Here is a 13,580-nt window from a genome sequence, read left to right on the forward strand (position 1 = left end):
CCCAATGGACATCTAATCATACTGATATGACTGATATGACCCTCTGAATTATACAGCCCTTTGAACAAACCAGTCAACAGCTTGTGCAATACACAGTGAACTTTGTAACATTAAGTGAGCACATTAACGTGTGTGTAGGTGTGTGTCTGACCGCCAGTCATGCCCCTTTGGCAAATCAACAAATTATAGCCATCTGGTATCAGTTTTGTTCTGAGACAGCTACACTGAAGCTACTTTCACTTTGGTTTATGATAGTTAATTGTGTAATTCAACTATGAATGGTTACATTTCATACAGTAGTTTGTGCCTCGTTTTGACATGACCAAACCAGCTATGTACAGATGCTCCTCCAACTTACGCTTCAGGTATAACGCTTAGTTCTGATATGTTAATGCATATTTCCCCATGGGAACAGACATAAGGACAGGTGTAGTGAGTGCATAAAAAAAGTTGCTGCGGTGCAGGTTTCTATTTGTTCATTGTGTCACCCGTTTCATTCCAGGCATAGCTCTCTAAGACGTGGGATAGCCCTGCAGCCTCTTTAACTAAATTTCCTGCACGGAAGAGAACATGATGACTCAGGCTAACTTTGACTACAGCACATCCTGGATTAGTGTGTAGGATTTTGTATGGGGTTAATGAAGGCTAAGGCTAAAGCTGATGCACCAAAAGCAGAAAATGGTCTTTCTTTGTTCAACCTATATGAAAAAGAAACAAATTGAAAGACACCCAACAAATGGTGATTTGATTTTGTCTTTTTGCTGTGAATGGATCTGCAACATCCCAGAGTGGAGGGACTTATATTCAGATAGAATTTAATGTTAACAGATTCTATTGCTTGGATTATAATCATCCTAGAGTCTTGTTCTATCTACCATTCATCATCAACATGAAAGATAGAATAGTAGTTTCCTTATGCTGCCTAAAAGATTGTTGCATGTTGTCCTGTTCATGTAAAAATGCCTAACACCTGTGTTTTTGATGATGAACAGGTTATGAAGTGTTCTGTATGATATGAACAGGCAAGGATGTCCAAAGAATTCAAAGAAGTTCAGATATGACCACTGTATATTTACATTTTATTGTGATACTTTAGTTACATCATACACACTTTTAAATTAGTAGGCTATATCCTACATTTCACATAAACTAGTGAAGAGCAAAATATACACAGCCCGCTTGCAGCTGACATCTGTTGTAGGTAGACAGAACAGGTTAACAAAGACAAAAGCAAAATACATACATACAAATTACAAAAACTCCAGTCTGCAACGTCGGCTCTAAAATGGAAAATTCCAGAGAAGATATAGGCTAAGACTTCCTTAGAAGGTATAAGATTTAGGAATGTAAAAAACGCTGGATCAACTGGAAACTACATCGACAAACTCATCCGTCTGCATACCTACTGGTAATTATTGTTTTCAGCTGCTCTCTCTCACGCACACATGCACACACACACACACACACACACACACACACACACACACACACACACACACACACACACACACGCACTAGTCTAACTGATTGAAGGAGTGCGTGTTCTGCCGTTTTCGGCGCCAACCAACGATGTGGCTGAGAGCCCGTTGGCCCCGGTGTCCTTCCCCGGCTCGGCGAACGGGAACACCTCTCTGGTCATTCGTGTCAAGAAGCAAGGCATCTCCTTCTTCCCCCCCAGCACGCGACCCTTGGCCTGGAAGGTATAGGCCACGCGGTGGGACAGCCGGGTCAGCAGGCGGGTCAGCTCCAGGTTGCGGGTGTCCTCCTCTAACAAGGTGCAGAGAGTTTGGAGGAACACGGCTCCGAGAGGGTGCGTGAACGCGCCGTAACCTGCGGGAGGGAAGGAGCGGAGATGCGTTATGCGGAGAAGCAAACGTCTAGATGATCCGCTCCAGATCGGTGAACGGTAAGTGGGGTTTACCTGGTGCCGTGGCGTACATGACAGCCGTATCTACAGGAACGGACAAATACTGTGAAAAGCTGTCTTCTGTGGTGTCACCTCCTGCTGAATCCACCTCCACGCCATCGTCCAAATCTCCTCCCCGACAAGCCTAGGATGACAGCAGCCATTCAAATGAATGGGAAGTAAAAATCCTAACGCTACAAACTCATCCAGCTGCATCTGATCTGATCTGGTCTCTGTGATTAGTTTATATTCTGGTTTTCATGGCAAGTTAAAATGTTAAAACTAAGTGGAACATTGCTTTAAGTATCAGAGCCAGAGTTCTGTTCTGTTTCATCGTTGACTGTTTTTTTTTTTTTTGTGAGATGCTCACGACGAAGACGAGGATGCTCCTGCTGCCTACCTGTATGAAGAACAGTTTGGTCTTTTCCTCCATAAGCGTGTTGTCAAAACAGCTGAAAATGTGAGACAGCCGGACGGGTCTCCCATCCGCTCCGAACACGCAGCCCTCCTCTCCATGAGACGACAACACAGCCAGGAAGCAATCCTTCACCGGCCGCCTGCTCTCTGCAGCGCAGACAGAGATGGAGACGTCATGTGGTTATTAATGAAGTGCACACCTTGCTCACTCAGTATTAGTCACTTCTCAGCAGGACCAGGCAAACAAGGGAATGGCAAGCTCGCACGCACAAATATGCACACACACGCTCTTGCTCTCTTCTATTAAGCAGGAGTGTCTGTCTGCACAGGTAAGAGGACATTCTGTCTCCTCTCTGTATTTACATATAAGGGTGTAAACAGGCATGCCATCTGTCATGGTTCTTATCTGTATTTTGCCACTTAAATGAATTTCTATAACTATATATTTTATAGTAACATAACGCTGTTCGTGGACATTGAAATGTACCCCCCTTTTATTAGTTTATTTATCCAGCAAAGATAATTGCCTCCCATTGGCACTTGATTACGAGGCCATAGCCAAAGGTGCAACTAGCTTATTATCTATCAGTGATAAGAAGAGTCTATTCGCACTTTGACTTTGTTTGTTATCCAGCTGTGTATTCTGATAAATAGGAGCAACTGCATGAAGTGCCTTTTTCAGTTTGATAGCATATAGAGGTGAACACAGAAAATCAGCGACACAAAACTGTAAACGGACTCAAAAGCGAACAGTGAGGTGACTGAACTGAGACTTTACTGTAGACTACAAGGCAATTGCTTTTTTCCCCCAATGCCTTGCACAATTATTATATTAAAGTCAGAGACAACTCTAAGACAAGATGCAAGAGACAATTTTTAAACTGAGGATATTGCACAGAAACACTGCATTGCTTGTCTGAAACCTTTATAAATGAAGTTAGATTGTAGATGCTCCACATTGTACACTATGACACCCTAAGCAGTAGTTAGTTTCATTCCAGAGGTGTGACCAAATCAACTTTGCATGAGTCCAAAGTTCAAGTCTTGAGGCACAAGTCTAAATGTCGATTACCAAGTCAAGTCCATGTCATTAATGTCAAGTCTCAAGTCTAAATGTAGAACAGCAAGTCAAGTCAGAACAAATCAAGAGTCCAGTATCAATTTAATATCTTAAAGAAAACTAAATATCTAGGACTTTTCAATGCAATATGGTTTTAATAGGATAAAAACTTGGTAAGAGCATCATGAGTTTGATTTCTAGAATCAGTTTCAACTTCAATAAATTCAATCATTCCATACAAATTCAGAAAACAGAATTTAAATTCAGTCGTCTGCTGGAACAAATCTCATCACTTTCAATCTAAGTCATTTACACAAACACAAGATCTCAAGTCAAGACTTTAGAAACCTTTTCAAGTCATCAAAGTACAAGTCAAAGTCGAGTCCCATGTCACCAGAACCCCAGTCAACAGGTCAACTACATATATATTTAGAGAGTGTACATCTTGCACAGTGTATGTGTGACTGTGTATTACCTTTCTCAAACAATGCGTAGATCTCGTCACTGTTGAGGTCATTGTGTATGTCCACTTTGAAGCCCAGTTTGCTGAGGGTGCGGTGGATTCTCTTGGTGTCTTTCACTGCCCCGGACCGGTCCCCCAAGTTCACCCCATGGTGGAACTGAGCCACAGACACCAGCAGAGCCCTGTTACACTCCACACTGGGATCCCTCTCACCTTTCCGCCGCAGCATGGTTCTTGAAAGAGAGTCCAAGTCAAACAGATGTGAAGTCGTCTGTGTCTGCTTCGTCTCTCTTTTCTCCTGTGGTTGGATCTTGCGTCTGACACGGTCTAAAATCCTTTAGTCCAATGGTCCAGTAATATGCAGATGGGCAGCAATGAGATATGCTTTACAGAAAACACACCTGAGATATCTAACAGGTAATTTCACTATATGTCCATATGTGTCTGTGTATCTGTGGAGGATCTATGTCCGTTACGGCTGTCTCAGGCAGGCTTTATGTCTCTGTCTTTGCATCACAGAGCAATAAAAACGCTACTTACTACAAGTCACACCTTCTGTCATACCTGTGCAACCATATTTGGAGCATTTCCTCTCAAGGCAGTAACAGGAATATGGTCACATGCCTTGATGACACACAACGTTGCGTAATGCTGTCCTTCACACAGTGTTTTTTCTTTTTCTTTTCTTTTCTTTCTTTCTTTCTTTCAGGTCTTTCCTTATTATTCTGGGAAATGGTGCAGTGCAATCCCAGTGTGCATCACCTGGTTGAGATGTTCCACTGCTGGTGCGTTTGTTCCCCACAGCATATTACGTTTTTTTTTTGTTTTTTTTTACTGTAATAGAATAATGACAGTTAACATCCCTCTACTGACCAAATAAAGGAAAGTATAGAGTCATAGCAAGTTTCATCTCAAATACATGAGGCAAGCAATAAGTTTAAGACCAGACTGAAAACATAGCAAGGCACAACAAGGCAAGTTTATTTATTTCATACACATCGGCAAGTGCTTTACATAAATAAAAAATAAAGACATAGGTAATAAAAGATATAAAAAGTGAAAGTGCATTAAAATCACATTTCAAAAGACAGTGCAAAAATATATAAAAGATAAAGATATAAAAGATAAAAAATATATAAATTATAAATATTCCAAGTAAAAACAAAACAAAAGAAACAAAGCAAAGAAAACAAATTAACATCAGTTTGACATTAGTTGATTAATAGATTGATAGAAAATTAATTGATTATAATTTTGATAACTTATTAATCATTTTAGTCATTTATCAAATACAAATACCAAACATTTGCTGAATGCAACTTCACAAATGCTAAGATTTGTTTGCTTTTCTCTGTTTCATATCATTATAAAATTAATACTTTGGGATTTTTTGGACTGCTGGTCAGACTAAGTCAGCAATTTGAAGAATCACTTTGGGCTCTGGTGACTTGTGATAGGCATTTGTCATTATTTGTGACATTTGTAGACTAAATGATTAATCGATTAATAAAAAATAATCAATAGATTCATTGATAATGAAAATAATCTTGCAGCCCTAGAGCCTAGCACAGCCTAGCACATGATGTTCAAAAATAAAAGACAGAAAAAAGGCTGTAATAACAAACAAAGGCAGTGGAATAAGGAAATCCATTTTCTTAAATTAGATCATCTGAGGTTAGTGTTAGGGGTTTCTGAGTAAATGTAGTCTGGCTTGATTACAGATTACATATGAAAAGTAATCAACTATTGTGCTATTAATCAACTATTAATTTTAAAGTTGTCTCTTACAAAATACTGAGCAGTTGTTTGATTACATCCTGTTCATTAATAGTTTTTTTAGAGTTTGATATCGATATGCTAAGGAATCAAACCAATCTGTTGATTTCTTAGTGTAATAGTATTTGTGGCAGTGTTTGAACCTGAGGGCCTGGTTTCTATGAGAGTTGCTGCCTGTTGTCTGCTTGTACCATAGTCTATTAAATGTGTGCTGCCTTACTCTGTTTGGATTGGAGCAATACACATCATTTGCCATCAGCCACCTATTTTCCCCCCTCTAACATCAAGCAAATGAAAAGCTCATTTTCAGCCAGTTCATGCCTTGATTTGGTTTCATAATTGTCAGAAAATAAGAATAAGAATAGATAATTTACTGTTTCCTGATTGGAGAGGTATCTATCTTCTGCCAAGGCAAGTAGTGTTACTCTACTCATCAACTAAAATAGGTTGCAGTAGCTAGAATAATAGTAAATAGCAACTTTCCAGCGCTGGTAAAACTATCGGCTTTACAAGGTTCATGTTCATGTTCAATGCTTTTCCACCTGTGAGTTTCAGCTGTGCTCAAAGACTTGATGAAACTAACCGATTCACTTAAGAGATTCTGTAATTGCATTAAAGAAGTTAATTAATGCATTGACATACAGACTACTTTCAACGTGTTAACTATTGGCAACCAGAGTGCTTAATGGTGATCTGTCTGGACTTAGACCCATTTTAGGGATCTAGCCTCATAAATCAGTGCATGATAAAAGAAGACTAAGCCCTCAATCTCATCTATGATACAGGCAGTGACCTTTGTCATTATCATCATTATCATCATCATCATCATCATCATCATACATTTTATTTGTGTAGCCTACAAAGTGGCCTACAAAAGTGCCTTACAGACAATAACAAATAGAAGCCAATAAGATACACAATAATGTAATAATGTTACACAAGAATATGACAAATACAGTGAGAATAACGTAGGTGTAAACAAACCATAGGTATAAACAAATTGTATGGTGATTTAAAAAGAAGACACTGAGTTACCAGCATAAACAGTTTCTGGGCCCTCATTACAAAATAATCACTATAATATTCCTATAGGGACTTACAGTGTGTCTGTGGCAGGCTACTCAATAGGGGGTTTATAGTGACCTCATCATAATTTATGATAGTTTTTATCTCCTGTGGTATAATATTCCTATTGGGACTTTTAATTTTGCTGGAGTTTTGTATAGTATCTTTCTAAAATGTATCACAGGATGACTTTTTTTTCATTAAGGCCGATTAAGTTTGATTTATTAGCCAATACTTATAAATGATGAAGTTGGAAAATAGTTTGCTTTGCGGTAATAGGTCTACTCTGCATTAACCACACCACACCTCCACACACACACACACACACACACACACACACACACACACACACACACACACACACACACACACACACACACACACACACACACACTCTACAAACAGTCACCCATGATTACATTTCAGATAACATAGCATCTTCGTACCACCCATAGGCTGAAACAACGGCCAGTAGGTGGCAGTAAAGTGAAGAACAACATTGGTTACGTCATCAACATGCGACAGCAGTCATGTTGCTTATGGATTTTCGCTGCAGCCAGCTGGGATAGCTCTACTGGAAAACGTCACTGTTTAGCTCATGGGGCAAGACTGAAAGCCTGCTTTTTAATATAAAATGGGAAGAGGAATACTAATAAGGTAGTTTTAAAAAAGTATCAGAGCTACAGCCCTCTACTTCTAGCCAGTTTGTATCAAGTTGTACTAGTTGTAAATACAAGCAGACCTAACTCAGCCTGTATGGGCTCTGGCTACACGTTGGACGGTTTTCAGATTCGCAGTTTTTAGACAGCTGGAAGTAGACAAAGCCAAACAAACTAAGCGGAGGAATACCGAAAATGCCCCTTTGCAACAGGAGAAATGGGATACCGGACAGGTAAGCGAAAGAAACCGTGAGATGTTCTCTCTGTAATGAAAATGTCGGTAATGTCGAGCTGTTGATGCTGATAGGTTTCGATTCAACTGAATTCTGAAAACTGATACCGATATTATGTATTGAAACCGCTTATAGCCGATTTTTTTTGTGCCAGTGTTCATTATCTTTAGATATCGCGTCTCTTTATTACTGGGACTATTTAATGTCATTTTATCTTTACATTTAAAAACATTTCATTTAATTTCATTTCTTCGTTTCGTCTCTGCTCCTCCATCTCTCTATCTTTCCTTCTCTTCTTCTGCACTTCTCTCTTTCTCCTCCATCCTCCTCTCTTTTTTCCCCTTCAGGACTTCTCTCTCTGTCCTCTATTTCTCTCTACTCTCTTTCTTTCTTTCTTTCTCTTTCTTTCTTCCTAATCCCTTCTCTTTCTTTCTTTCTTTCTTTTCTCTACTCCTTTCTCTTTCTTTCTTTCTTTCTTTCTTTCTTTTCTCTACTCCTTTCTTTCTTTCTTTCTTACTTTTCTCTCTACTTCTCCCTTCTCTTTCTTTCTCTTTCTCTATTTCTTTCTTTCTTTCTTTCCTTCTTACTTGTCTCTCCACTTCTCCCTTCTCTTTCTTTCTTTCTTTCTTTCTTTCTTTCGTTTTGAGCTTGATAGTGTGAGACAGAGCCTGAATGCATGAGACTTGGCCCCGCTGCAGCACTATAACCTGACTGTATTTTCCCAATAGATGGCTGGACTACCAGGCTGTAGGGAGAAGACTCCCTGGGACCCGCTTCATTGCCTTCAAAGTGCCTTTGAAACAGGTCAGGATTGTTTGCCTGTGTGTAACTGATCCTGATAAAGTGGTTTCTTTAATATTAGTGGCTGATTGGAAACAAGAAGATGAAAATGTATCTGTGTGTTATTCAGTCTTTGAACCGCGACCTCCCATGCTCTGACGTCTTCGGTCCCTGGGAGCTGCTGGAAGCTTTGGGCAAAGAAAATCAAGAACTTGGTTTGATCATAGACCTGACCTTCACTACGCGCTACTACAAACTGGAGGTACGTACACACACACACACACACACACACACACACCAGCACGCACCTACAGCTCAGTCACTTCAAAGGTGTATGGGACGCAAAGTAAAATCTGTACTGTGTGTGTAGGACGTCCCAGACTCGTTGCTGTGTGTAAAGATCTTCACAGCGGGCAAAGAGATTCCCAGCGACGCCACAATCCTGAGCTTCAAGCAGGCCGTACACAGGTTCCTACGGGACAACGCAGACAACGGTGAGCACAACGCTGCAGCAACAGCAGATGAAGTGCTAATAGAAATGGTGTAGCATTTTAACACACGTAGCATTTTAAAGGGTAATGCTGTTTTTTTTAATTGCATTTCTTACCGTCAACAAATCCTATGAAAATAACAAAATCAACAATGAATTTGTTTTGCCAACAAGTCTCGTCCATGTAGCCGGTGCCCAGTGAAGCCATGTCCCAGCAGCCATAGAACTCCGTTGTATTAAAAAAACGATTAAAAACACGTCAAAGAGCCATGCCGTTGCTCTGGGCAACCTATTTCATCATCACGATGCACCAGGCCAGCCGACTTTTTCCTCAAACAACTTAATAAGCCGGCTGTAAACACTTTGTCCATCTCAGGAACGTAGTTCCGTAGAAAATAGTCCCCGGCGTAATGAAGAATTTGTTCCCATTTGAATTTGATTTGGTAATAACTACAACAGCCTGACTTTTCATGGTAACAGTTAGCGATTTTTAAAATGTTAACTATGTCTTTGTGAGCTGTATTTCAAGGTTCTTAGCTTACAATTGGAGCCAATGACTTCTGGGTTGAAGGCTGAAAAGGGAACGTGGGAAGTCGGAGAGTAATGGGAGTAGAGCAAACGCATTGTTGATTATGTTATTTTCATAGGATTTGTTGACTATAAGAAATGCATTTAAAAACACCAGCCTTATCCTTTAACATTACCACAATCATGTCAACATGTTGATCCTCTTCAGTAAAGACAAAACTGAAACTATAAGAAACTAAACACACGCAGTGAGCAATAAGCAACAAGCAGCAGTGTCCTCTTCGTGACTTAAAGCAACAGGGATTATGGGAAATGTAGTCTTAATTTTGAGAGACACTCGCACTAACAACACCACTGGTGTGAGATTAGATGCTACCAATCATCTTGACTATGGTCTCATTTGTTTACAATAATAACACATAGGTGTCAGTTAATTTGACAATGATACATTGATTTTTTAAAATACTACACTGTCTCCTTTAAGCAAAATGAATTACAGTCATCATAATAATGATAATATAATAATAATTTTCTTGACAGACAAGCTGATCGGAGTCCACTGTACCCATGGTCTTAATCGCACAGGCTATCTAGTCTGTAGGTATGTATGAACTGTGCAGTGTGATCCAACAATAATTCCAACATGTTGCCCCGAGGCTAACCTCCATGTCTGGCCTGCAGGTATCTGATAGATGTCGATGGGATGGATCCTAAAGAGGCTGTAGAGTGTGAGTACTCATTCAAGCTGTCATTTGTATCACATAAGACCAGAGCTGTGACCAAGTCAACTTTATTGTGTCCCAAATCAGTCTCAAGTCTTGAGGCACAAGTCTCAGGTCAAGTCCCAAGTCTAAATGTAGATTACCAAGTCTAAGTCAAGTCCATGTCATTAATGTCAAGTCTCAAGTCTAAATGTAGCACAGCAAGTCAAGTCAGAACAAATCCAGTCCAGTATGTCATTTTAATAGGATAAAAACTTGGTAAGAGCATCATGAGTTTGATTTCTATAAATAGATATAATTATTTCTGCTGGAACAAATCTCATCACTTTCAATCTAAGTCATTTACACAAACACAAGATCTTTTGTCGAGACTTTAGAAACCTTTTCAAGTCATCAAAGTACAAGTCAAGTCAAGTCTCAAGTCTTCTCTTCATGCATCAAGTCAAGTCTCAAGCGATTCAAACTGTGACTCGAGTCCAAGTCATGTGACTCGAGTCCCCACCTCTGCATAAGACACTAAGTAGGAAACATTTGGAATGAGATCAATGTATCTTCAATATTCTTTGTTTATAGTGTTCAACTCTTCAAGGGGCCATACCATCGAGAGAGACAACTATCTAGAAGACCTGCAGTCGGGGCCTAAGAGGAGGTGATACCATGCACACAGACATTAATATCACATATATTATATTATATTATATTATATTATATTATATTATATACACCTGAATCTCAACAATTGACTATGTTCATTGACTTGTAAACCGTTTACTGTAGCTGTAGTCATGAATCTCCTCTCTACTGGTAATGGTATGTGCGTTCAACTGTCCCTTTTGTCCTTTTGTGAACAGTAATGAGGGCATTGAAGAGTCCGAACAGGAGCCAATGAGAGGTCTTGCTGTACGTCGGCCATGTTATATGCCCTTTGACCATGACACTAGAGAGGAGAGACGACCGCACACGAACGACCGCTACTACCGTGGGTAAGGATGAGTATCACCACCAAATGACATCAGAACTACTGAAATGTTTTTGATATTTCAGTTTTTAGAGAAATAAGTAGATTGGAGGAATCCAGTTTTTCTTTCTCTTCTCACAGCCAGTCACTGTCAGTATTGTTGGTAGGTAATGATCTTACCATGAAAGGCCTCCATGGTAGAATACATGTAGGGAAAACATTGACTCAGACCATCTATTACTTACTGACTAACATCGCCTGTCTCGCTATTTTTATTCCCTTTCCCGCTTTTCCCCAGACATCAAAATTCCCCCCCTCAAAGAGAAATGAGCCACCCGTCACATCACTGGCTTCCACAAGATGGCCGCTTTCCCGACGGACCCGCACCCCCTAACCGCCCTTTCCCCCCATCCGTGGGCCCCCATCACTCCCCGTACCGGTGGAGCCGCCCTCCTCCTGACACCCAGTGGAGGAGGCCCCACCACCCACAGGAGACCCGGCACAGACACCCTCCACCAGAGCCTGAGTGGAGCTCGGCCTCCTATCCAGAGCAGGACAGAAGGAGAAGCCGTTACCCCTCTGCGCCTCACTACCCCGTCCAGCCCAGCTACTCTCCCAATGCATGTTGGGAGCCACATGGCCATAACCCACCTGATGAATGGGCAGGTCCCAAGATGAAACCTCACCACAGATATACACGCAAGAGAGTGGATGCATATAGATATAACTACTAATCTAATATTTTATTGCAATAGCGTCTATCAAAACTGGAAGATTTGTTGTGTACTTCAGAAAAACACAGCAAATCTTAACCAGGTGCTGCACAGAAAAATTCAGTCAGCACACTGAAATATAAGGCCATGGTTTATGAATGGATAAACACACATGTTATGATATCGTCACACAAGAGCAGTGAGCTTGAGACATAACATATGTGTTAAATAAAAATAGATAAACTCCTTTAGGATGAAGCGGTTTCCTATTTACAATGGAGACTTGAGGCCAAAATGCAGAGACTAGAAATAAGACAAGAAGTGAAGGCAACACTTTGGGATGGGGAACAAACTTTTGGGTGTAGTCTCTTTTATTTAAAGATCCAGTGCAATGCTTTCAATTCAGCCAGGAAAGGTTTGATGTTGGTTTCTAACACAATGAGCATTTTCCAGTTTTTGATGGTTAGATGGTATAAAGCTTGTATGACTGAGTGAGAGCCAAACCTGCCCTATGATTGTGCCTCCACTGCAGCCAATATTTCAACACCCAGCAACAATGGAGGCACAGAGATTTTGGCTAGTTTGGCAAGTAGCTGGCTGGCTATGCATCCAGTCGACCAATCAGAGCATTCATTAAAACCTGGGTGACATCATTTACACCAGCAAGTAGAATTGAAATTCTAAATCTGTTGACAACCAGAGGGAGACTTGTTCAAAGGGCGTTTTAGTCAAATTTCCACAATGCTGACAGTTACAATAATTTGAGTAACTTTACATTAACAAGTCGTTTGTAAAATCATACCATGAAACTGGGAAATGCAATTCTCATTGCACTGGACCTTTTAACATTTTTTACAACATGTACACTGCAACTAAATTTGACATTTTTTTATTTAATTTTAAGTCCGGTTTTAATTTGTTTTATCATCATACTTTAGCAGTTATTCATAAAACTCACCAGCAGGGATAGTGGGAAAGACCATGGCTTTACCGCCTCAGTTTTACTGCTTTTCTATTTTTTGGCACCACCACCCACTGATCATTTGCATGTCCCATAAGCAATTCATAAAAGCACACTGCTGCGCAAAAAATACCACATGCTCTAAGGCAGTATAGTTCCATCTTCTGATTATCTTAAAGAAAAGTTTCATAAAAAAATAGTCATTTTAATATACATAGTTCTTAATATACTGAGTTCTGCTGGCGAGAACTTAGGGTTTTTGGCTTTCTGGCACATCTAGTGTGCAATCCATTGTGCTTGCACATGGGCATGGATGATCAGGGGGGTGATTAATATGCAACACTTCATTTACATATTGATTTTCTTGGCTTCACCTGGGTCACCGCAGACAACGTGCAGATTTAGTGCTGCGCAATGCTGTTTACATTGAGTTTTATGAATATGGGCCTTTGGGTTTTAATGTAAAATGTTGTGTGTGTGTGTGTGTGTATGTGTATGTGTATGTGTATGTTCTCTGTCAGGTGGACATTAAGTGCCTGTGTTTGACTCTGGTCAGGGGGGAATGACCCAGCACAGTTTTGTATATTTTATTGTAACAACCCCCCTTTAGATGGAAGCCAATAAACAAAATATGAGCTGGGATGATGTTGCTTATTTGTTCAGCCTCCCATACAGTTATCACTAACTTAGTATTATTTGTCTGATTTGACACTTAATCTATGGATATTCTTGTGTTTTACCATCTCTACCATCGCCATATTTTACTGTTTTGCGGATATGTACTGTAGATGTTAGGTTAAATATACAAAGATGTAAATGTAGACCTATATATTTACAGGTGAACATTAC

The 13,580-nt window shown here is 40.1% G+C and overlaps 2 protein-coding genes across 2 annotated transcripts; one reads left to right on the top strand and one right to left on the bottom strand.

The window, feature by feature from the left end:
• Positions 1-1,058: 1,058 nt before the first annotated feature.
• On the bottom strand, positions 1,059-4,338 carry casp17 (caspase 17, apoptosis-related cysteine peptidase). The gene is made up of 4 exons (XM_071900759.2): positions 3,859-4,338; positions 2,307-2,470; positions 1,922-2,051; positions 1,059-1,830 (listed from the first exon to the last, which is right to left on the bottom strand). Exons 1-4 carry the CDS (start codon positions 4,073-4,075, stop codon positions 1,520-1,522), a joined length of 822 nt encoding a protein of 273 aa, XP_071756860.2. The 5' UTR covers positions 4,076-4,338; the 3' UTR covers positions 1,059-1,519.
• Positions 4,339-7,264: 2,926 nt separating this feature from the next.
• On the top strand, positions 7,265-13,366 carry LOC139912841 (RNA/RNP complex-1-interacting phosphatase). Its single transcript, XM_071900760.2, has 9 exons — positions 7,265-7,579; positions 8,308-8,383; positions 8,490-8,621; positions 8,730-8,853; positions 9,918-9,978; positions 10,059-10,105; positions 10,673-10,748; positions 10,951-11,082; positions 11,356-13,366. The coding sequence occupies exons 1-9, from the start codon at positions 7,542-7,544 to the stop codon at positions 11,789-11,791; spliced, it is 1,122 nt and encodes a 373-aa protein (XP_071756861.2). The 5' UTR covers positions 7,265-7,541; the 3' UTR covers positions 11,792-13,366.
• Positions 13,367-13,580: the final 214 nt, after the last annotated feature.

Source organism: Centroberyx gerrardi, chromosome 2 (assembly GCF_048128805.1).
Source record: "Centroberyx gerrardi isolate f3 chromosome 2, fCenGer3.hap1.cur.20231027, whole genome shotgun sequence".
Lineage (NCBI taxonomy): Eukaryota > Metazoa > Chordata > Actinopteri > Beryciformes > Berycidae > Centroberyx > Centroberyx gerrardi.

What these genes read in the sequence shown, in the direction of transcription:
- casp17 (XM_071900759.2), bottom strand. Translation starts at nt 4,075, where the DNA reads ATGCTGCGGCGGAAAGGTGAGAGGGATCCCAGTGTGGAGTGTAACAGG. An exon ending in CTACGCATTGTTTGAGAAAG is followed by an intron (nt 2,471 to 3,858) that starts GTAATACACAGT and finishes TCTGCGCTGCAG; the next exon opens with AGAGCAGGCGGCCGGTGAAG. An exon ending in CATGTACGCCACGGCACCAG is followed by an intron (nt 1,831 to 1,921) that starts GTAAACCCCACT and finishes TCCCTCCCGCAG; the next exon opens with GTTACGGCGCGTTCACGCAC.
- LOC139912841 (XM_071900760.2), top strand. Translation starts at nt 7,542, where the DNA reads ATGCCCCTTTGCAACAGGAGAAATGGGATACCGGACAG. An exon ending in CGCGCTACTACAAACTGGAG is followed by an intron (nt 8,622 to 8,729) that starts GTACGTACACAC and finishes CTGTGTGTGTAG; the next exon opens with GACGTCCCAGACTCGTTGCT. An exon ending in CAGTCGGGGCCTAAGAGGAG is followed by an intron (nt 10,749 to 10,950) that starts GTGATACCATGC and finishes TTTTGTGAACAG; the next exon opens with TAATGAGGGCATTGAAGAGT.